Consider the following 22,918-nt stretch of genomic DNA (forward strand, 5'->3'; position numbering starts at 1 on the left):
AACAATGGAATGCAAGAATAAAACTATATATGACATGCAAACAATGGCATCTTATTATTTGATTGGTTGGTGTAGCGTCCAATGATTATCTAAAACTAGTAACCTATTGCACGTTTCAGTCTCAGGTACCTCCATATTTTCATCTTTAGCCAGGGTATGGCAATAAATTTGATAAAAAGAACAAGGTGATGGAACCATGAGACTACATAGCGATTTGATTTTGTGGTTGTTATTTTGTGAAGTTGCCATTGGTGCATGGTCCCACCAATGCCTACTTTATGAGACCGTTATTCCGAACATAAAGCCATACATTGTACTAATAAGTGCTTCACCTTTATGGGTCAGGTTAGGTTGCAAGATTATAGAGAAAAAGTCTGCTATAGATTATATCACTACGGTTGAGGTAACATTAAGATATTTCATCTTGTTTTATTTTTCATCATAATCACTAAGCAGTGCTTTAAGTATGTAACTCACTGGGAAAATCACTTGATTTGTTTCACCCAAAAATATGGCACACGATGACTAGTGCGGTGAACCCATGTTTTTTTTTCCTACGCATAATGATTACGAGTGTGTTGCCATCAAATCTATCGGGTTTCTTATTCAGGGGCAGCGTTTTTATTCTTTGGAAAGGAGCACAAAAACAATTAAAAAGCCGCTAGTGATTTTTCACCGTGCAGTCTTGTCTAGGGCACCAGGAGAATTTAGCTGTCCTTCAGCTGCGGCACCCACCACGAGTGGGAGTAGTTTCACTGTCGCGCTGTTCAGTTCTTCCTTTTCCCAAGTAGCTCTAGCACCGACAGCTGGGTCCCACGCCTTCCACTTTAGCCTGGTCCCACCTGTAAATGACCCATTAGGGAAAGCCTTCGCACGAGTGCTGGTACGCCGGCATCCCTCTGACTCTGCAGTTACTGTTCGTGATTCCATGAGCGACACCCAGATTCGAGATTCCCCTTGGGCCCACCTGCCGAGGCGGCCCATCCCGCCCGGTCCAATCCCGCCCGCGACCGTCGGATCCACCCTCTCCGCCGCATCTCCGCCGTCCTCGCGCCAGCGGCCAGGATGCGCGCATCGCCCCCCCGATGCGTTTCGTGGGCCGACACTTTGCCCGGGAAAATGGCAAATTTGCGTAATTCGCTCAAATCCGGTGGGCGATTCCGCCGCCCCCTATAAAACAGAAGCATGGGCGTGACGAAGCCTATAGCGGTAGGGTGTTTAAGAACAAAGACTCGGAACCAAAACCCGAGCGAATTTTTTAGATCAAACGGGCCGTCGAAAAAGGTGGGGGTTTTATTCCCCGGGTTCTCTTCGTTCGCTCGCGTGAGCCCGAGCCAGAGCTGATCTATTTAGCACGCGACGGGAGCATCTCGCTCGATTCGCACCTCGCGAATCACCCAGCACAGCGAGGGAGCGAGCGGCCGGTGGCGGAGCTCGTCGAATTCGAATTGGATTTCGGTTTTGATTTGCGGCTGCTCCGGTGTGGGGTGGGAATTCTCGCCGCCTCCCCCGTGAGGCGAGGAGAGGGCGGCGGCGCGGCAGCGAGCTCGTCCTCGCACCATTGGGCCGGGAGCCGGCCGGGGCGGTCGCTGGCCGCCGTTGCTGGAGGCAGCTCAGGCAGGTGAGTCGGCCGGATTCCGCGGGTGTGTTCGTGGGGATTTGGTCGGTCTCGTCGCGGTGGTTGCTTCGGTGGTTGGGAACGGCTTGGGTGTGGTGAGGTGGGGGCTGGGGGTCTCCTGGTCGCCGCCCACTCGCCCAGGGACTTCGATCGGATCCTCCTCGGGAGTCGGAAATGCGAGGCTTCTGCGGGAGTTGAGCGTGCCGCCTTGCACGGACCCCGAGGCGGGGTCCCCTCGGTGCTCGTGCTGGGTTCGTGGGATTCGGGGAGCCCTCTCAGCTGCTGAAAAGCTTGTTTCGCTCAGCTGTGTGATTCTCTTGCAGGTTGATCCAAATTCGAGCGCCTCCGATTTCTGAGAGTATTTGGGGGCGTGCTCATGGCCGGCTAGATCGGGGAGTTTTCAGCTGCTCTGGTTGTGATGGCAGCTGATTCCAGCATGGGGTTTCACCAGGGGATCACCGCCTCGATGTACAACCACCACATGCTCTCCTTCCAGTCCAACAGCGACGTTGGCATCGGCGGCGGCGCTACCGGTGGTATGGTCATGCCCCCGAGGAGCGTGAGTGGGAGCAGTAGCAACGCTGGGCTCTTCCTCTCCTCAAACACCGGCGGAACCGGCAACGCATCGGGGGTTGGCCCGTCGAGGAGCTCGTCAGGGGATGGGTTCCGAGGCACCGGTGCTCCCCCCAAGTACAGGTTTGTCACGGGTTCGCCTTGGGATTGGACTGACCATGAGCTGGCCATACTGAAGGAAGGGCTTGCAAGGTAAATTCAGCGCCCTTTTGCATCCTGAATTGCTTTTGCCTGTGCTGTACTGGTGCAAATTGTTGCCTATGCTGATGGAAGGGACTTGGTTATGCAGTTTGATTTCTTTTCGCACCTTTAATGTGTTCCAAGGTAGTGGAGCATCAATTAGAAAGTCTAAAACGATAATTATGCAACCGGGCCTTTTTCTTCGTCAGTTTTGAGCAAAATCTAACTTTTTCTATCGTGCTTTTGTGGTTGTTCAGAATACTGTGGAACAGCACTTGGTTTCATCCATGAGCACTTTAATAGCCACACTTGAGTGCTTTATGACCATTTTTTTCCATTATCAATCTGGCCACAACACTCTAGCCTATAATTGTTGGCAAGTACTGCCATTTGCTTGACAAATTTTACCTGAGAAACTATTCATTTCCTTTCCACTTCCAATTCCTTCTTCATTGGCATTGGCAGATATGCTCGTGAACCTAATATCATGAGGTACATTAAGATAGCAGCTATGCTGCCTAACAGGACCATCAGGGATGTTGCGCTGCGATGCTGGTGGTGTACAGTTAAGTCATTTCTTTCAGATGTTTTGTCATTTCTTCCTCATGTTTGTTTGATTCCAATGTTGGTTCTGGGCTTAGTCTGCACTCCATTTCTGAAAAGATTCTTAGTTTCTCCCAAAAGAAATTTATGAGATATGCACTGGACATTCGAATACTCTTCCCTTGTCTCCCTCTTTGCCCTTTGGAGGGGTGCTTTAGTTTTGCTTTTGCATTAGTTTATTTTCCTCTGTACCTCATTTCCTTGTGGGAGTGATTTAGATACTTACTACTCATGTTAATTTGCTAATCTTTCATCATATATTGTACCAAAAAAATCTGTCTCAGATGAAGGGAACCTGTATATTACACTTGAAGTTATACTAGGTTATCAATCACCAGGGGGTAGATAAAGTACAACATATAAGAGCCGGATATGGCTTTCCATGGCTAAAAGTTTTTGCTATGCTCATGAATATGGAAATAAACATGTAGAGATCTAGCCCCGGGGTTTCTTTTGGGGGTTACTGTATGCTGTTTTGTTCTGACATTGTTTACCAACATGTTTCCTTTTATTACCTGCACTAGTATAAGCAGCACATGGAAGTAAGCAACTATATTCTGCTGACTTGATTCAGTTATTGCAGGGTAAAGACAGAAGGAAGAAACCTGATGGATTTTACATAGGGAAAAAGATTAGAGACATGAAGGTAGTTCTCAATTTATGAGTAGATCATTAAAAGCAATGTCCCTCTTGGTTGTCAAATCTTTAGACTTGCCTAGTATTTTCTTCATTTCTTTCCTGATGTCAATCATGTTCGTTCTGACAAAGTTTCTCAACAGCCAATCCAGGAAAAAATGGGTGCATCTGTCCCAATGGCTAATTTTCACATGACATCCACAAACACTGTAACCCCCTTTTCAATATCAATGCAACAACATCCAAACCAACAAAGTCAGGTTCCCAAAGAAGGTTAGCATCCATCCATCTCATTTTATCATCTTCACTTCATCTAACAAGTCTTAAGGTTTGAGTCGCTGTTTGGTAAAACATGTACCTTACTAATTTCATCAGATTGTCAATGGAGTCAACTTTATATTCATCTGGTTTCATCATTATTCTCTGTAGTTTCTTACTTAGTGGCATATAAATGGTTTACATGTCATCTGTATGGAGCTAAACATTAAATTTTCCACAGGTTGACTATTGCCTATTTCTGTACATATTCCTACTATGATATAATAAGAAGTTGACGATTTCGAGGATTAAAAAGAAACTTCATTTGCTTATGTTCTTAGTCCTGCTCTGCTTTGCAAAGATCCCAATACAAGCATGAGAACGAAGTAGGACAGAACACAAGCAAGTAGCGAAGTTTCTATCCTAAACATTTTTTTTTGTAGGATTATGGATCCCTTAGCATATGTCTCTAGAATCAGTTAAAGTTGAAATACATTGGCAGGTGGGAATGGTTTGCTTTACTGTTATTTCATGATGGCAAGCTTATAATGCCATCTGATGTTGCTTTAAGATCACTTTGTTGGGTTGAACTACAGCTATGAAAGGTCACTCACATATCATATAGAAGTAGCCAAGTAGGCAAAGAATCTGCTACCTTGGACGCACCCATATTCCTTTTGCTATTGCCCTTCACTTTTTCATTGGGCTTCAATGTAATCTTCAAGGAAGATGATGCAGTATTAATTTTTTTGGGTAACATTGTGGTGCATAATTATGGCGGTCTTGTTTTTATTTTCTGTCCAGATTGATTAGTTCTGAGGAACTCCTTTGATAGTAATAAAAAAATAGACTTTTTTTTATGTAGTCATGTAACTACATCTGTCTATCCAATGTTGGTCTTGTTATCTTCCATCAAAGTTCATTTCTATTCATTTATTCTGCTGAAGTATAATAATGGTAATGTTAAAGTGAACTTTCCTTGTGTACCTGCATATATATATCTGATGTTGATCTTACTTCTAATAGCGCTCATTTGGTTGCATTCTGAAGCAGCTCCTGTTGTCGACAGTGCAACCCAGCGTCTCCTGGAGGAAAATAATCAGTTGCTTAACCAGATTGCTGCAAATATCGACACATTCAAGGTCTGTATTTAGTTAGGCTTACCAGCCTAAATTTACTCTGAATGGCAGTCACATGGTATGTGGTGCTTGTAAATATTCAAATTTAAATATGGCTGTTAGTTATACAGGTCATACCTATTAAAAATGTGTCACTATTTTCGTTCACCAGAAATTGATATGAACCTCTTACTAATATAGTGGCATTAGTTGGATCTGGGATGAAACTGAACAGAAAAAAAAATCAATAGACAAATAGCAGGTACCTTGCTTATTTAATGCTTGCATGGACCTGAAATATGAGGGTAGAAGTGCCTTTGGCCTCTGTTTGCACTGTCTGTGATACACTGATACTATAGCCATAAATTGCCCAAAAGTTCTGTTATTTTTTAAGGTTTCATTTCACCTTTAAGGGAAGTACGATTTAGTCATATTCTTTGGAAGGTTGGGTTGACATTTGTTGCATCAAGAGCATTGATAACTGAGTATATCATGTGAAATAAATCTGTCTGCCATCATACAATTGATAGGGGCAAATGTTTAATTTTTGGAACATGTTGCTCTCATTGGCTTGATGAAGACAGTAGCTTTCATGGGTTTTAGAAAACGTGGTAATTGGGGGAACCCATTGGTGATCTCTGTTTTCATGCCTGATTTTCTTGCAGACAGTGGAGAACGCAGATCTCTTTCTCCGCACGAGTAGCAACATAAAAACGATTTTGAGCAGGTACACCGTTGTGATAAATTAACATAAGTTGAGGCCTGAATAATTGATAAACCGTACACTACTGATGTTACTTGTATTGTCCTGTACTATGTTGCAGAATGAGTGAAACGCCTGGTATCATGGGTCGGATGGAGCCATTACCTTTATCTATAAATGAAGACCATCTAAATTCGCTTATTCAACTGAACAGAATGGTAAGAACACACGACTTGTAAGCAATAGGAGAGATGGATGGTATTTGCATAAGATGTCAACAGCGGACTCTCAACTATGTCTGACCAACATTGTCTTGTCATGAAAGGTTGCATCATATGGCACAGCAAGCATGTCTCATCATACGAAGCAAGAGCCACAAAGCTAATGTACCATATACTGAGGGAAAAATGAGACGATCCGATGGTCGGAGCTTTCCAATTCTGTAACGTGCTGCGATGAAGCCTTACATGTTATACTGACCAAGCACCAGGGACAGTCACTGCTTTCCAGAGTGTGTTTTTGCAGTGATCTGATTGTTTCCAACCCGTCTGCCTGCCTGTCCACCAATTGTTGAAGCATTTGCCAGTCCGCAGTTGTGGTACAAGAGCCGCAAGGTATTTGCTGCTGTTTCTGTTGTACGCATTATCCGACATATAGACCAGAGTACCAGACACTTGGTCCGGGACTCCGCAAGTGACTGTAAATATCGGACGGCTGGAGGCGTTCCATGTTTTGTTTCTCTGATTGCTCATGAATGTATTCCTATTTTTTGCCCCCCGAAAGGGCACTCCATTGCTCCCAGTATGTACAATAGCCATTGTACTAGAATGCTAGGCGTAGAACGACTCCATTTTCTGACAAATTGGACACTGGAACCCACACCTGTGTTGTCCTGACGATCCTCAATTCTTTTTTCCACTTCAGAAGGAACAGTTGTGCCTGAACATTAACAACAGCAGCCTATATGTCAATTGCTACAAAATCTACCTGGATCATCGTTCTACCAATCATATACTAATACTGCTAGCATTTTTTTTCAGTCGATGTTGACGAGAAGTCAATATCAGGCCCGCTGTATCTGCAGTCTTAACTTAACACAAGCACCAACACTCGATGTGATGTCAGCAACATATTCCAAACTTCAGTCACTCAGTGAGCCCCGATGCAAATAATAGAGGAGCAGAGCAGCAAGTTGTTAGTTGATGCATTGATGATTATAGAATTCATTTTTATATTAAAAAAATGAAAAGGATGTCGAATGCCTTTCAAATACTATACACTCAATTAACAAAAAGATGAAAGAAATGAACATCCCATCATCATTCAGGCCCATCTGCTGGGAGAAGGTGCTAGCAAGTGGGCGTTGTCCTGGTACCCTTGGGGCTAAGTAAGCCACCGAGAGCTACCAGATGCTACACACCAAATCATGCACGAAGCATGGTACTCTATATGCCACATGGTAGGTACAAAAATTTGGACTCCCCCAACACAAATCCGATGCAAATACTTCACAAATACGTAAAATTTACAGGAAATGAAGAGCTCAACTGGCAGGTTGGTCATTGCTTGCCTTCTCCCCAGAATCTTCGACAGAGAGTTCTTCAACGGTTGGTAGGCTGCCTGCAACAGGACTTGCAACACCTGAGCTTGCAAGGCTTGCACCAGCTTGGGCAATGATTATGTCGGATTCAGAACTAGGACTCTCCTTCCCAGAACTAGGTACCAATTCATGGTCCTCGTGTTGCCGGGATCCGTTGAGGGCATTGCAGTGAGGACAGTAGTATGTGACGAACGCAAAGTCCTCTTTCCTTGCAAGACCTGGCAGAAGGAAAGTGGTTAATAGAGAACTTGTAGAAGTTAGTCGGCATAAATAGACAGTTCTCGTCACCTACCATTATGCATATGGCAGTTGCCACATATTAGAGCATAGCACTGCGTTGGATCCTCCCCTACAAGGAGAGCAGCCACTCGTGCAAGCCACCCCCCATCATTACCAGCTGGACCTCTGAAGTGCTCAACAGTCCTCTGATTTGGAGTGCCGGGGCTACCTTCTTCATTACCATCATACACGTTTGAGCCATCAAATGGCTCAGAGGAATTGGTCTGTCCAGTGCCATTGCTTAAGTGAGCTGATTTTCTTTGCCTAAGTCCAGTAGGTTGTCCAAGATTATTATCATTAATTTTACCCAGTGCTGCATCCCTACTTGATTCATCTCCCAAAAAGACTCTCAATCCAGAATCAGCACCCAACTTCGATGCCAAAACAGTAGCTGCAGCAGCCTTTGCTGCAGGGTCAAGATCGTATCTCTGGTCAACCAAAATAAATAATCAGTTGCATGAAGTGCCAACAAGAACCACAACAAAGCCTTTTGAGTCCCAAGAAAATTGGGCTAGGCTGAACGTACAACAAATAGGGCAGCAAATGAACCTGTATAAGTTGCTGGGTAGTGTAGTAATTTGTTCTCTCCTTCAATTCATCAATCTTAGCTTGCCTTTCAGTTCGAAGCTTTTCAAGAGTATGTTGGTCTCTATTATCAACTGCAGATAAGGTAAGGTGGTACTAATAAGGCATGCAGTCATATGTACTACTAAATACAAATTTATTCTGACATCACTGCTCAGATATGACACATTGAAAAGCTATTAGGAAACATGTAGATCACACATTTTTAATCCCTTAATTTGTTCAACTAGAACCATCAGAAAGTGTAGCTCCCTTAATGATGTGTTGCACGACACCAGAGCATGTAAATGAAGATGAGAGTGTACTTACGCATTTTGGTGAGGCTTGTAATGGATGAGTAGATTAAAGCAGCTAGAGCAGGAATCAGAAACATGGGCAGCACCCGGACCGCCCTTATCTGCCAGCTGAGGTCGGGCGATCTGGTAGTCATGATAGCATATCCAACTGCAACAATCTGGTCCAAAAACGAAATAGCACAAAAACATATTAAAACATCCTGATCCAAAGAGGCACTCGTGAACTCATCACAATGCAATTCCATTCAACATCAGTTCTGATAACTATCTGCTGAACTGAAGCATGCATCAAAGTTGTTTAAATTCAACAAAAACATCTGAAGAAATGAAAGAATATGCATAGTTGCGACAACACAGATTGCAGAACAATGTAACGGACAGGCGGCTCAGACGATCAAACAATCCTCGATTCGACAATTATAAACGTATTGATTTCCCTAAGAAAAACGGGATTTATATTCATCTACCGTACATAATCACGGCGTCGGCGAACTGAACGGCAGATATTTGTTGGACCAATTCAAACGGAACGAATCGAATCACCTCAAGAGCGGCGGCGAGGCCGAGGACGTTGTGCGCGGACTGGCGGGAGGCGCGGGCGCGGCGGCGGAGGCGGGCCCGCACGGCCTCCTCCTCCTTGGACAGCGCCTGCAGCAGCTTCTCACGTCCTCGCGGCCGCCGAAGATGCCCTTCCACACCCGCGACACGAGCCCCCGCTGCCGCCGCTTCAGCGTCGACGGCGTCTCCGGCGGCATGGGCGATCGCGGGGACGCCGTGGCCACCGCCGGCGCCGCCGGGGCAGCGGCAGAGGCGGAGGCGGGCGCGTCGCCTTCGGCCATGCGCGGGGTCGATCGGCTCCGGAGATCGGAGTCCGGTAGGATCTGATCCGATCAAACGGCTCGAGCTCGACGGGTCGATGAGAAAGGCCGGTGCCGAGACGCCGCGGATCCCGTGCGGTTCCTTCGTGCGCTCCTCGATTGTTTATGCGGAGGAGGAATGGAGGATTGCTTCGTGGAGGCGCGCTTTTGGGGAAGGAAAGGCGAAGGTGAGGCCGGAAAGGAGAGGGAAGGAAAAGGCGTGGCGCCGCGATGTCGGTGTTACGTGTCACCTTTTTTCCAGTTTTTTTAACCAGACAGCGCGCCATCGTGCTGCAGTTCTTCGGCCAGGTAGACATGGTCCATGGAACTAATGTAGTCGTGCTGTGGCGGCCCTCTGGAAGCTTGGATTTTACATCGTGGACTTGGTGTATGGGATGATTGGGGCCTTAGCACAACTGCACAGGAGATCCTTTGCCTTCTGGTTCGGTTCCTGAGTCGGAGTACGCAGTGGGCGACCAGTATGTCGGAACAATGGTCGTGGACCGAGGTGGCTTCAAATGCAATCGGCTAATCTGATGTGGGCGCATGGATTAGCGTTCGATGACAGCGAAACCGGTCAGCATTTCCCAGCTGCTCTCCAAGCACTCCCGTGCTGAACGCGGAGCAGCCACAAGAAATGACCCAAACAAAGATACTACGATTTTCTCGTCTTCACAAACAGTCACATCCAGAAAGAGTAGTAGCACACCTCAATCAAGGCCATAGGAACTTGGATCTCATTGGTGGATGGCCAAACATCACTAGCATTTGCCTTCACTAGATTGGTCCCACGAGCGGACATGCACAAAAAGAACAATCGTAGCAGCTGTAGGCCGCAGCCAAGGGCACTTTTAAACGTTTTTTTTTTTACAGAATTTTCACACAGATCGATTTTTTACCAGCTCGATTCTGCATGTATCCCTCCCGCATTCCGAATGAAGCTCCGAAGTGAGCACTGGACAGTGAACACAAACAACAGCATGATCGACAGTTGCTTCCTTCAGGTCTGTACAGGCACAAGTTAGCTGCAGAAACTAAAGATGGCTGATTATAGAAAAGGAAATGACTCCAATATTATTCATGTTACAGTATCGGCGAGGAGGATCTAACTTAGCGTTCTCACTATATACAGCACACTCAACCATGGACCAGTTGGAAGAGCAGGCACTACTTGCCGCGCGACATGAGCTCCACTGTATGCCTGCCCGATTTGATATCTAATTGGAAGGCACACTGCCAAATTGGCGTCATAAAATTGCATGACACCAAACAGCTTCAAATAATGTGCTGCTAAAACCAGCACCTTTATGCTCCGGAGAATCCGTTGTTTGTTTCCCGGATTCAAGAGAAGAACTTCTCAAGACTTGGAGAATTGAATATGTTGGCTGCAAGTTGTCCGCCTTCCATAGAGGAAATAAATAGTTGGCATCGGATGAATCGCTGGTAGCAAACAAAAAACACAGCACCATGTAAAACATGAATATCAAAAGAAACCCTGCACCAAGGAGAAGTAAAGATACAAGATAACATACAGATAGTTGAGAAACTATATCAAGGCTCGAATCAATGTGAAAATCTGCCTCCAATTGTCGCACAAATGAAGTTCTTCCAACTTCAGTGCTGCAGAAGAGCACCTGAGAAAGTACACGATTTTTTTCACTTAGACAAATACAGGAGAGAGAAACAGGTAAGTAAACCATCTTAAACATTCACAGGTATCCACATCTGGTCTAAGTGTCTAACTATAACCGAGGGGAACTATTGTTAACAAAAACTTGAAGTGAATATTCTATTAGTGAAGAACTCAATGTGAGTGCCAATGTTAGCCATCTTATTGTGATAAGCATCCAAATCCGGCAATGATTCCAGGAGGAAAAGATGGTTCAAGTTGTATGATGATAACAAGAAAAGAAATAGTATACATTAACAGATCTAATGCAAAATCATCACCTTTTCTTTCATCAAGCCACCTGTCCTGAAAAGTCCAGCACTCTCCAGTGCTGAGAGTGCGTTCTCCTACAAGTTAGTGATCACTCAATCATACTCCAGAGTCCAGAACAATCAATGTGATCATTTGAAAGACAAAACCACAGTGATATGTAAGAATAACTATGAAATTAATACCTCACTGTTGTCATCAAGTACAGTCTCCATCAGGTAGAGATCACAGTGTCTAGATATTTCCAGTAGTAGCTCTACCACTGAAGGTCTAACTGTGGCATGTTTCTGCATCAAGGATGGATAGCAGAAAGTTTAGCAGTTGTAATAGGAAAGACATATCGATATCTAACGAGCATTGCTAATTGCACCTGAAGCTCCTCAGGAGTTTTCTCCTCAAAAATAACACCGAGAAGTCGGCAGGTAACCTGCACAAATAAAATGCATGAGATTCTGTGAATTCCGAGCGTATACACAATTTATTAAACCAAAACATTGCCATTATTTCTGAAGATTGTGTCAAATTTGATCACTGCAGTTTTCCAGCCTACTTATTTCTTTTCTCTAGTCCCTTAAAGCAAATTCCTTAAAACTGTTTCATAACAAACATGGTTCATCTGAACACAACACTATCTGCATCATCAAACAGATAAATTACTTAATTACTTAGCGTGCTTTGTTTTCCTAACAAATAACTTCTAATACTACCAAGTTGCATGGACATACACTCTTCCGAACACAACCCCAAGCACATACACCACCAGGTGAAATGGGAGGAAGAAGCCGCACCTTTCTGCACCCGCTCAATCGCTTCGCCACAATGTGCCGCGTTACCTGCTGTCAAACACAATTCCTCGTCACAAATCGAGGCTCACGCATTCAGCAATACCACGGAATCACCATTTCAGAAAAGCCTACCTTGCCTGAGTCACCGACAGGCTCGGGCGCATCAGAAACAATAGATTCGGGCGCCCCTGCAGGGGTAGGCGGGGGACGCTTGGGAGCAGGCCTGCGGGGGCGGCCCTGCGAGGGGCGCATGAACCTCCACGCGAACACGACGGCGATGGCGAACCCCGCGACGGCGCCGAGCGATCCAGCGCTCTGGGAAACAAAGCGGAGCCACACAAACACCCACTCACACAGTCAGTTAGGGTTAGCGGGTCACAAGCGGGATCGAGGGGCTAGGGAACCGGCTTTACCTTGTGGTTGAAGAGCAGCGCGACGATGTCGGTGACCCGGCGGTTGAGGGCGCGGGCGACGCGGCGCACCAGCGAGACGGCGGCGTCCTGCTCCGCGGCGAGGCCCGGCATTGCGTGCGCGGGAGAGGGGCGGACTCCAAGTTTGATCTCCCTTGCGGAATCCGCGGCAAGGAGAGGCGGTCAGGTGGATGTGGGGGGCTGATTGCCTCGCCGGATTGGGAGGCCGAGGTGGAGGAGATCGGAAAAGGCAGTCGCCGGCCGCGCGAGGAAACAAGGGGGCAGGCAGGTGCGATGGCTGGCAGGGGAGAGCACCGGTGCTTATCTTCTTGACCGGGGAAGTGGTCGCCCAACAAAGTTTCTTTTCCTATTTCAAATCTCAAATAAAAGCGTTCAAACGGACGCAGTGACTTTTTTTTTTACTCTCAAGCGGTGAAGCCTTAATTTTGCCACCTTCATGCAATCCAATAAATTTTCTCATATTTTCTTTTCTTCTTTTCTTCAAATAAGATGTTCATATTTTCTGGTATACATGAGCAGAAAATCCAACCTCTACCTTCAACGAAGCTTCCCCATATTCCCAGTAAAAATATACAAATATTTAGCAGTGTTCAAGTATAAGGTTTTATTTGGACACTACCCATAAACACAATATGTTGAAGATGTCCTTACAATTTATATCATGCGATCGGTATATTCGAGCCTAGCTGACCTCCTTCCTTCATCTTCGTCCATGCGCATGTGTTGATGTGTGGATGAATGATAACATTGAGGTAATCGGCTGCCTGGCTTTGTGATGGTACATGAAAAGATAAAGTTATAATTAGGATCATACAAACAAGGAAATATATGAGCAGGAAAGAATGGATTTATGTGAAATGAAGCATGTAAAATCTACACCACTTCCTACCATCCTCGCGGTTACCAAATCCATCGCCTTCCAAAATTGGATGAAAGAAAATGGGACACCAGCGATGCGCAACGACTAACATATTTCCACAAAATTGGAAACCCTATAGAAAGAAAATTTCCCAAATTTCTCAAAACCTGAAATCTCAAAGTTGATGAGTTAAGATTGTAAGCATCGGTTACCTTTAGGGTTTTAATACCGTTTGTTGTCGTTGATGTGTACACAATGGCTCCACGACCACAACTCTGTCCGACAAGCTCTCTGATATATATTCTCAGTATACAACTATGCCACTGCTTGCGTGCCACATTGCATCTATCTCAATTGAATGATGACATAGGTTTCAATTGAATGATGATTTTAATTGCCTCGGAGTCAGAGTAACTTGACTTCATATTCAATTAGGGGGGTCAAGATCATCTCGTGACCTAACGAGCTAACTAGAACTACGGCTCGATGTAGTATTGCTAAAAAATAAGCACTCTACTATTTTCCAACATAGGATGGTCCAAATAGGGTTAGACAAAAAAGGCAAATAAAAACCTTGTAGCTCATTAACTCCCTAGGCTCGTAGCAAACTTGGCTCGCGGCTCGACTCGATTCATTATCTTTTTTAATGAGCCGAGCCAAAATTTTAGCTCGTTTAATTTGACGAGCTAGCTCGCTTGTGAGACAAGCCGTGCAGATCAACAACTCAGCAAGCAAGCAATGCTACCGAAACAACCCACGAGCGGAGGAGCCCAGCCCAACAGGCAAGCTGAAGCCAGTGCTTAGCCCAACTATTATCTGCATCCAATCTTGGTCACTCACTACCAACCATCGGCTTTCATCGCTTGTACCCACAGCAAAAATGGACAAGAATCCTAAACTCTGACAAAATTTCCTCTTCCTCCGATCCATTCGACTCCTTGACATTTCCCAACGTCGCAGACGCACGCATACTCCTTCGATTGGATCTCCTACAGCACCAAAATGTATGTAAGTATGCAAAATTTGATTTTGGGTTCCATGATTTTAACTTTTTGAGGATTTTTTGAGTTATAGGATCCCGCGGTTCCTTTTGAAAAGTTCCAGAAATTTAATACCTTTTCTAATTGAAAATTATTTTAATTTCGTGTTTTGTTTTGTGCTTGCTTTTTGTGTGCCTGGCTTGCAAGTTTAATGAGCTGGCTTGAGCTCTTGCGAACCGAGCCAAGCTAGGTTTTTTTCTTGTTCTGTTAACAAGCCGAGCCGAGGCCAGCTGGATCGAGCCGAGCTGGCTTTTGTGAGAGTGCGCGTTCGGTTTCCTCAGCTAATTTCCTTCTCGGCCTTATTTCCTAGCGGCGCCGACAAGGCAGGCGAGCAGCCACCCCACTTGGATTGGATAGGAGATTATTGAAGTGGAACGAATTTCTCTCTCACATTCCACTTGAATCCACTGCTAGCAAATGTCATTATTTGGTCGGGCGACCACCTGGGGCCTTCGCTGGGCGCCGGCGACGAACATGCGACAGGTACGCCCGCCAATTCCCTTCCCTTCCCTTGGTGCGAAATCGAACCCCAAAACCCTGATGTATGCTATTTTATTTGGACTTGACCATGTATTTATCTTTAAACTTCGTTTTTCTTAAGTCCTAAACTAGGTCCGCCCCTGTCGCCGGCTCGCCGCTGCTCACCGGTGGAAGCATTGCCGCGGGGGACATGGCGTCGGAGGGGAAGAAGAAGGGCGTGCCGCCGTGGCTGGTGGCTGATGCTCGTCGGCTCCCTCCGCCTCGCCTCCGTCTGGTTCGGGTTCTTCAAAATGTGGGCGCTGCGCGTCGCCGTCTTCTCCCAGACGGAGAGTGAGTTGCCCGTCCGTTGCTCCCTCTTCCGCTTCTCTCCCCTCTGCGTCTCGCTGGGTTGGGAAGCCCATCGTGTGGGGTGTTTGTGTAGGTGGATCTGATGGCGTGCTAGCCTGATCTGTACCGCGTCTTCTTAATAGTGATTTGGAGGCAGAAGGATAAGGAAGCCACTGTGATCAGTTTGAGCTTGAACTCGAGGACACTGTCTGTTTTCTTGTTGGTATTGGTCGGGTGCACCGTTTAGTGGCACAACAACGATATCTGAAATTCTGAATCAGAACTTGCTTCCTTGAATTTGGCATGCATGAGTAAGTGGATGGCCTTTATACATCTGTGGTCATAGAATTATAGGATGGATGACAAGTTAATGGACTTCAGTTGTTATTGGTCCGAATTATAGCACGTACATGTTATCTTTTTAGTTTTCACAAAATGAATTAGTCAAGGTTAAAGAAGTTTCTTTTTTCAGTCAGTGAGACTCATTCCGGACAAGTCTCATACTGTTGTAGTAAGGAAGTATTCAAGTCTGCAATTGGGATATTTGGGAGTAGTCATACACAGGCTTTGGCATCTTTGGAGGGTCAGCGGCCATTATTTTTTCTAAGAGAAACAAATAATCTTACCCTATCTGTGTATTGTTGCTGTATGGTTATTTGTTAGTTCATGACTGTTTACTGTTACTGGATTCGGGTTGATATTATTAAAGCTGCAAAAGTCAGCAGCGGGCCTTTATTGTTCCGATGTAGAGCCCTGCAATCTTTATGCTGACACCCTAATTGAAGAAGAAGAGCACTACGCATGCCTTACTATTATAAGTTCATAAGTACTGTATTGATCTTGGTAGTTCTTAGTTCCATTGGAGCTCCTACTATGGGGTACTGTTATATGATCATATCAAGAAGTCATCTACTGATGTCGTCTGCCCGTGTGGCCGTGTAGCTTACTTTGGTGAAGAAGCTTGGATCTGGAGCTGCACACTGCACATGAACACTATCAAATATCAATACTAGTAAGGGTAAAAAAGCTTGGGTCTGGAACTTTACACTGCACATGGACACTATCAATACTTTCTCCCTTCTTTATGGAACTTTGCTTAGCAATAATTCTTCCTTCTGGATCAATTGCTTGGGGGAAGTTATGATATCTCAGCTGCATTGTCTTTTCTGTAGCCTGTAGGCACTTCTAATTAGGGGAGTAGTTCGCAATGGCTTTTTCAGAATCTCAAAGACATCTTCATACTAACCCGTTCCTTCCTTACAAAGACATGCTCAGGACAAATCTTCTATTTGTAGTCTGATTAACATTGTTCTGTTGTATACAGTGACTGATGTACATGGGCGTACTTTTGGTGTCTGGACTCTTCTGACCTGCACGCTGTGCTTCCTTTGTGCACTCAACCTGGAAAATAGGCCCCTATATCTGGCCACCTTCCTATCATTCATCTACGCTCTTAGTCATTTCCTCACGGAATACTTAATATACCAGACCATGGCTGCAACAAATCTGAGCACAGTTGGCTTCTTTGCAGGTACTAAGCTTGCCTTCTGACTGGACCCTTTTCATTTTGCCTTTGAAAAATTACTCTTCAGAACATAATCAGATTTTACTATCGCAATTGTTACAGTTAGGTTGATTATCTAGGTACTTTTCTCAAAATATTCATTTTATTTTGATTTAGGAGCTATACTGTTTGCTTATGCAGGCTTGCAGTGAAAACTTTATCAGGATTTCATCAGTATTTTATTTTTTGCATTTAAAACAGTGCAGTGCAGCATTTATTAGTTCCACCCTGCAAAATGGCCATGGGAGCTTGTTATGCTTGTTGCATGTGTAGCTTGACAGATGACTAGAATAGGTGGCGATTAAATCTGAAACCGTGATGAAGTACTTGTAATATTGTTCAATTTCGTGAAAGAGCCTCTAGCCTAGAGGTTAGAACACCTGAGTAGCACCCAGTAGGCCCAAGTCGACTCCCTGTGGGAGCGAATAACGGGGCTGGAATAAAAAAAGGGTAGGGGCTTCCCTGCTGACTTTGGTCAAAAAAAAGTAATGTTCAATTTCTGTCTTGGATCGTTTGTTTAGCCAGTCTGATCAATTTCTCATATTTTTTTATATAGGAATGTCAATCGTATGGATGCTTCTTCAGTGGAATTCTCATGGTGATCAAAGTGGTTGTCATGCTGTGAAGCAGTCATGAGCGATGCTTGGGTTGTTTGCCTGGTGTGGTCTGGGCCTCCAGGGAAGGAAGGATGTCTGAAGAAAAAACCTTGCTAGAAAACCCTTGATGACTCTCTGTGCCATTTGTACTTCATTCCTCATCGTTTCATTGAACATTTGTTCCACTGGTTAGGGACTGGAATTTCAAACATTGTAAACGGCAACAAAATCTTGTAGCCAGGAGCTGTAACAACCGGTTTGATGACATTCAGGCGCACCTGGGAAATGCAGCTGCACCTGTTAAGCTGAGACATCAATTAGGGGGTATAAATAAGAGAGATATGTGCTATCGTTGCATTTGTAAGTTAAGGGCGTGTTATTTTTTTTTTGTCAGTTTTTGTTATTTTTTGTTCTATTGATGGTGCAGCATGCGCCAGGCGCATTACTACATTCAATAAAAGCCAGGCCGTTTTGGAGGAGCCTCGATGCAAGATTATTAATTTCCGTGTGTTTTTAAGATTTTTTTTTCTGTTGTAAATGGTTGATGTGTTCAGTCAGGCCTGAAGATTTCTTCTAGCCGAGTTCACCAAATTCATATTGTCCAGCTCCAGTATCACATTGTCGCAGTGAATGGCCTCCGCTAGGAGCACCATCCCTCGCTGCCATAGCTTCAGTTGTAATCGCATCAGGGAGGTTCGCATACCAACCGAGATTCAGCAGCCTGGATCAGCCCAGAGTTATCTCGGAGAACCACACCACTCGAACCTGTATGTGTACACGCATCAAAAGCACCATTAGAGTTAACCTTGATCTAACCTGCACCCGGGCATTTCCATTGTTCCTTTGGCCGTCCTGTGCCGCCTATCATACGTGGCAGGGTACTCAAGAACACATGAAAGCTTATGGCAGAAGCAAGTCTGTCAAGGTGTTATCCCCACTGCTTACCACTCCTTCCGTTTCTAAATTGTAAGTCGTTTTAGTTTTTCTAAGTTCATAGATATTATTATGCATAGTGTATGTCTAGATGCATAATAATATTTATGAACCTAGAAAAGCTAAAACGAGGTACAATTTGGAACGTAACGGAGTACTAGCCTGTAGCATCACTGACCTACCTGATTGCAGAGTATGAATCCAACAAAAGCACTAGCAGAGATCAAACCTACCTGATGACGAGTCTGAACACCTGCGTCAGCTCTAGTAACCAGTGGCATTAAACAGCAGTGTATGTCAATTCTCAGCGATCACGCCCAGGAGGGCGTCCGGCTCGGCGAACACGATGGCGAGCGAGCCGCCAGCAAACGAGTCGCAGAAGCGGGCGCGGACGTCGGGTGGGAGAGCTTGACCGCCGATCGCGGTGTAGAACGAGGGGCGGTCGGCGAGGCAGGTGAGCGCGGAGGATGAGGCTGGTGGGGAGGTTCGCCTATGACATCGCCGGTGTGGTTCTCCTTGGTTGCCTCCTGGGTTCGTTACGCAACATTTGAATTTCAATGGTGGCGACGCATCCTTTTGATAACCAACGGTTACGGCTGCGCCAACCGCGAGCTCCATGTCGTCGCGCCTCGGCTTCTACAACCTTGAGCCGGCGCTCGCCGCGGCGGCCGAGTCGCTGTTCCGCTCCGGCTCCCCGCCGCGCGCCGTCCTCCGCCGCGCGCGCGCGCTGCACGCGCTCCTCGTGGTCTCCTCCCTGCCCTCCGCGCCCCGCCCGGCCACCTTCCTCGTCAACCAGCTGCTCGCCCTCTACTGTCGCCACTCCGCCGTCGCCGACGCCCTCGCCCTCCTCCGCGCCACGCCGTTCCCCTCCGTCGTGTCCTACAACACCGTCCTCTCCGCGCTCTCGCGTGCCCCGAGGCACGTGCCCGACGCTTTCGGCCTCTTCCGCGGTCTGTACGCGTCGGGTCTCCGCCCCACCGCACCCAGCCTCTGCGCCGTCCTCCGCGCCGCCGGCGCGCTTCGCGACGGCCGCGCGGGGGCCGCCGTGCACTCTCAGGCCCTTGCGCTCGGCTTCCTCGCTAGCGACATTGTTCCGACCGCGCTCCTCCAGATGTATTCTGGGTGTGGGTCGCCGAGGGACGCCGACCAGGTGTTCGACGAAATGACAACGCCGGACGTGGTGGCGTGGAACTGCGTGATGCACTGCAACGTGCGGTATGGCTACCTGGGGCGTGCGCTGAGGAAGTTCTGCCGGATGGTGAGCATTGGGCTGGCGCCTACCGAGAGTACGTTTTCTTCAGTGCTGAGTGGGTGCGGGCGCTCTGGGGACTCACACCATGGGCGTGCACTCCATGGATGGGTGGTGAAATCAGAGGAGCTTGATCCTGATTTGCCGTTGCAGAATGCACTGCTCGATATGTACTGCTGCTGTGGTGATCTGGACACTGCATTGTGTGTGTTTCAGAGGATTGAGACACCAGACTTGGTGTCATGGAACACCATAATTGCCGGATTTTCTAGCGTTGGGGATGGATGGGGCGCCATTCAGGCCTTTGTGCAGCTCAAAGCCGTGTCTGGTGAACAGCTTGCTCCTGATGAGTATACATTTGCAGCTGTGGTGTCTGCTGCTGCTGCATTACCAGCAATGTGTAGTGGCAAGCTGCTTCATGCTGACGTGATCAAAGCTGGGTTGGAGAGCAGTGTCTTTGTTGCGAACACACTAATCAATATGTATTTCACAAATGAGGAGCCGGGCTCTGCTCAGATTTTGTTTGATTCCATTAGGGTGAAAGACGTAATCATGTGGACGGAAATGGTCGCCGGCCATTCTGCACTAGGTGAAGGAGAACTGGCCCTGAAGTATTTTATTAGCATGCTGGAGGAAGGGCACAAGGTTGATAACTTCTCTCTTAGTAGTGCTTTGAACTCCACAGCTGATCTTGCAGGCCTTAAGCAAGGGGAAATGCTCCATGCTCAAGTGGTAAAAAGTGGTCATGAAGGAAATATCTGTGTCTCTGGAAGCCTTATTGACATGTATGCAAAAAACGGCACGCTTGGAGGTGCCTATTCAGTTTTCTGTACCATACAGAAGCCAGATTTGAAGTGCTGGAATTCTATGATAGGAGGATATGGCAATCACGGGGATTCTGAAATGGCGTTCAAACTATTTGATGACATGATTCGTGGTGGACTGCAACCTGATCATGTAACTTACATCTCCCTCCTTTCAGCTTGTAGTCATTGTGGACTGGTTGAGAAAGGAAAGCTTTATTGGTTCAGCATGATGAGTGATGGCATTGTGCCAGGGTTCAAACACTACACTAGCATGGTGAGTTTGTTGAGTAGAACAGGTGTATTGGAGGAAGCAGCCGATTTAATTGATAGATCCCCTTCTGCCAAGAGATATCCTGAGCTGTGGAGAATTCTTCTGAGCTCTTGTGTTACATTTAAAGATTTGTCCATTGGTGTTCATGCTGCTCAACAGGCACTGGAGCAGGATCCAGATGATATCTCAACACTCATACTTCTTTCAAACCTTTATGCCTCTATAGGGAAATGGGACAATGTGTCTGAAATAAGGAGAAGGATCAGAGGGCTGACGACTGAAAAGGAGCCTGGGCTTAGCTGGATTGAACTTGAGAAAATGGTCCATGTGTTCTCTGCAGATGATGAATGCCACACTGAGATAGGTGATTGTCGTGATGAGTTGCTTAGAGTCAAGGCAAACATGGAGCTTTTGGATAGTTGTGAAAATGATTTAGTGTCAAATGGCTAAGTTGCCTGAACTGATTTCAGTTAAATACACTTCTCATGATTTCCTTCATCATACCAACAAAGCTGATTTCTACAGTAAGATTTTGAGCATAAGAAACAAAATGAGATGTTATATATCATGTTCTTTACTGAACCACTGAGAATTGCTCACATATGCTTACAAAGAAAAAGAGAGAGAGAGCAAGTTTGAGGCTATGTCTATGTGTCTACTGCTTCATTGTCCATGTTTGGCTTGTTTCAGCCTCTTCGTAACCAGTAAACAATTTCTAGGTACAAAACTTTTCTTAGACCGGTACAGCTAAATGCTTTATGCTGCTTGCCTATTTTATTTTTCTAACAAATGCTTCTTGAGTTTATATTTTAACAAACCCTTCTTGAGTCTACAGGTTAAATGGTTTTCTGCCTTGGTGACTTCTTCAGTTTAGTATTTTACGCTGTGAAGATATATTTTTTTAGAAAGACACGCAGTGAAGATTATAGGGTGAGAGTGCGAGACATCCCAGAAGGCCAGAACATATCTTGAGAAGGTTCAGGTTTAAACAAGGATTAGGTAAGGCTTACCCAGAGCAGCCAGTACCAAGCCAGCCCTGCCCATCATGTAAGGTGTCTGAAATCTGAACCAGCCCTTCCTATCATGTAAGCGTCTGAAGTCTGAACCAGTCCTTCCTATCATGTAAGGCATCTGAAGTCTTAACCAGTCCTTCCTTTGTTGGTTTATCTTTATACCCTGATTAGTTCATTAGACAACCACATGATTATGAAGCTCTCGTAATTAAACTATGTCTATCCATCTAACTGTACTTTTAATACCATATATAGTTTCCTCCTGCTCATTTTGAACCTAGGAACCATAATTAACGTATGAATTAAAACAACTCTAGCGAAATTACTCGACACTATATATATCCATGAGTTGCTTCTGCTCATTGCATACCACGGAATCTTTCTTTTGCTAATTATGACTCTGAGAGATGATTTTTGAAACAGAAAAAGAGAAGATAGAACTTGTTTATCTAGGTCTATTTCCGGGCGGTGACCCATATCTTGTTCATATTTATTCATGGGCATTGAAAGTAGGTGCAAATGCACCAATGAAAGTTCTGGTTTCTCCAATCTCCATGTCCATTTTGTGAAGTGCTAACCAAACTCCCAATAGATCTATTTTCTGTTTTCCCTGTTTTCTGTAATCTCCGCCTTTCCCAGACCACTTAAGTTCTCAGTCTATCTTCCTTTTATCAGGCTTTCTGGACATGGTGGCCAAGTTGGTGTAGTCGGGCACTTTTGTTTTTTTCTGCTGCTACGTGCCACTGGAAGAAAATTGAGGAACGATTACACTGCCTTCAGTTATTTCTTTGGGCACCATGAAGGTGGTGTTCCTGGCTGGAGTCTTTTCCTTTAATCTCCATCAGCAGAATTATAATATCTGTCAGGCTTATTGAGGACTTCAATAAAAGCAATTTGGAAGAAGGATGGAAAGACATGACTACAGGACCTGATCCTTCTGGTTATGATTCACTCCCTCCATTCATTAATACATGATGTTTTGGACGGTGAAAGAAACTAAAACAATCTCATTTTGTTTGTCTCAAATGTCATATATTAATGACAGGAGGTAGTACGGCTCAGTTCCTTTTTTCTCAGCTGGATCAGCATCGGTGCCTTATCTCTCTAACAATTCACTTCACTTCAAGGTTCAGTCCCTTTCGAAGTCCTCGTCCATCTTTAAAAATTGGGAGTTCCTTGATCTAATGGCAATATGTTGAATTGGTCAATCCCACTTGCTTTACTCGGGCCTTGTTTACTTCCCAAGTTGGGAGTTGCAAAATTGGCATTTTGCCATAAATGCGACACTGTAGCGTTTCGTTTGTATTTGTGAATTATTG

The 22,918-nt window shown here is 45.6% G+C and overlaps 3 protein-coding genes and 2 pseudogenes across 10 annotated transcripts; 3 read left to right on the forward strand and 2 right to left on the reverse strand.

Moving 5' to 3' along the window:
• Positions 1 to 1,226: 1,226 nt before the first annotated feature.
• Positions 1,227 to 6,607, forward strand: LOC101782093. 3 transcript variants are annotated; one of them, XM_004960051.4, is made up of 9 exons: positions 1,227 to 1,621; positions 1,942 to 2,383; positions 2,837 to 2,936; positions 3,558 to 3,620; positions 3,754 to 3,883; positions 4,919 to 5,010; positions 5,652 to 5,713; positions 5,811 to 5,907; positions 6,015 to 6,607. In XM_004960051.4, exons 2-9 carry the CDS (start codon positions 2,037 to 2,039, stop codon positions 6,072 to 6,074), a joined length of 951 nt encoding a protein of 316 aa, XP_004960108.1. In that variant the 5' UTR covers positions 1,227 to 1,621; positions 1,942 to 2,036; the 3' UTR covers positions 6,075 to 6,607. The 3 variants fall into 3 exon arrangements, with proteins under 3 accessions (XP_004960108.1, XP_004960110.1, XP_004960109.1); XM_004960053.4 differs by having other exon boundaries at positions 1,229 to 1,621; positions 4,922 to 5,010; XM_004960052.4 differs by lacking the exon at positions 1,227 to 1,621 and adding an exon at positions 1,725 to 1,869.
• A 334-nt stretch (positions 6,608 to 6,941) lies between these two features.
• Positions 6,942 to 9,548, reverse strand: LOC101783066 (annotated as a pseudogene).
• Positions 9,549 to 10,287: 739 nt separating this feature from the next.
• Positions 10,288 to 12,782, reverse strand: LOC101783464 (peroxisome biogenesis protein 22). Of its 2 annotated transcripts, none has more exons than XM_004960056.3 (8): positions 12,444 to 12,782; positions 12,163 to 12,345; positions 12,034 to 12,078; positions 11,616 to 11,672; positions 11,431 to 11,532; positions 11,257 to 11,322; positions 10,839 to 10,940; positions 10,288 to 10,746 (listed from the first exon to the last, which is right to left on the reverse strand). In XM_004960056.3, the coding sequence occupies exons 1-8, from the start codon at positions 12,552 to 12,554 to the stop codon at positions 10,648 to 10,650; spliced, it is 765 nt and encodes a 254-aa protein (XP_004960113.1). In that variant the 5' UTR covers positions 12,555 to 12,782; the 3' UTR covers positions 10,288 to 10,647. The 2 variants fall into 2 exon arrangements, with proteins under 2 accessions (XP_004960113.1, XP_004960112.1); XM_004960055.3 differs by having other exon boundaries at positions 12,034 to 12,081.
• Positions 12,783 to 14,965: 2,183 nt separating this feature from the next.
• LOC101784406 lies at positions 14,966 to 17,806 on the forward strand (annotated as a pseudogene).
• Positions 17,807 to 18,727: 921 nt separating this feature from the next.
• On the forward strand, positions 18,728 to 22,675 carry LOC101781323 (pentatricopeptide repeat-containing protein At3g50420). 5 transcript variants are annotated; one of them, XM_022824920.1, is made up of 3 exons: positions 18,728 to 21,305; positions 21,422 to 21,708; positions 22,275 to 22,675. In XM_022824920.1, the coding sequence occupies exon 1, from the start codon at positions 18,877 to 18,879 to the stop codon at positions 21,034 to 21,036; it is 2,160 nt and encodes a 719-aa protein (XP_022680655.1). In that variant the 5' UTR covers positions 18,728 to 18,876; the 3' UTR covers positions 21,037 to 21,305; positions 21,422 to 21,708; positions 22,275 to 22,675. The 5 variants fall into 5 exon arrangements, with proteins under 5 accessions (XP_022680655.1, XP_022680656.1, XP_022680657.1 ...); XM_022824921.1 differs by having other exon boundaries at positions 21,422 to 21,671; XM_022824922.1 differs by having other exon boundaries at positions 21,422 to 21,585.
• Positions 22,676 to 22,918: the final 243 nt, after the last annotated feature.

This window comes from Setaria italica, chromosome III, assembly GCF_000263155.2.
Source record: "Setaria italica strain Yugu1 chromosome III, Setaria_italica_v2.0, whole genome shotgun sequence".
Taxonomy (NCBI): Eukaryota; Viridiplantae; Streptophyta; class Magnoliopsida; order Poales; family Poaceae; genus Setaria; species Setaria italica.

Coding starts and splice junctions, on each gene's coding strand:
- LOC101782093 (XM_004960051.4), top strand. CDS start 2,037: ATGGCAGCTGATTCCAGCATGGGGTTTCACCAGGGGATCACCGCCTCG. Junction 5,714..5,810: donor ATAAAAACGATTTTGAGCAG/GTACACCGTTGT, acceptor ACTATGTTGCAG/AATGAGTGAAACGCCTGGTA. Junction 5,908..6,014: donor TTATTCAACTGAACAGAATG/GTAAGAACACAC, acceptor TTGTCATGAAAG/GTTGCATCATATGGCACAGC.
- LOC101783464 (XM_004960055.3), bottom strand. CDS start 12,554: ATGCCGGGCCTCGCCGCGGAGCAGGACGCCGCCGTCTCGCTGGTGCGC. Junction 11,323..11,430: donor TACTTGATGACAACAGTGAG/GTATTAATTTCA, acceptor ACTAACTTGTAG/GAGAACGCACTCTCAGCACT. Junction 10,941..11,256: donor GTGGCTTGATGAAAGAAAAG/GTGATGATTTTG, acceptor GTACTTTCTCAG/GTGCTCTTCTGCAGCACTGA.
- LOC101781323 (XM_004963328.3), top strand. CDS start 18,877: ATGTCGTCGCGCCTCGGCTTCTACAACCTTGAGCCGGCGCTCGCCGCG.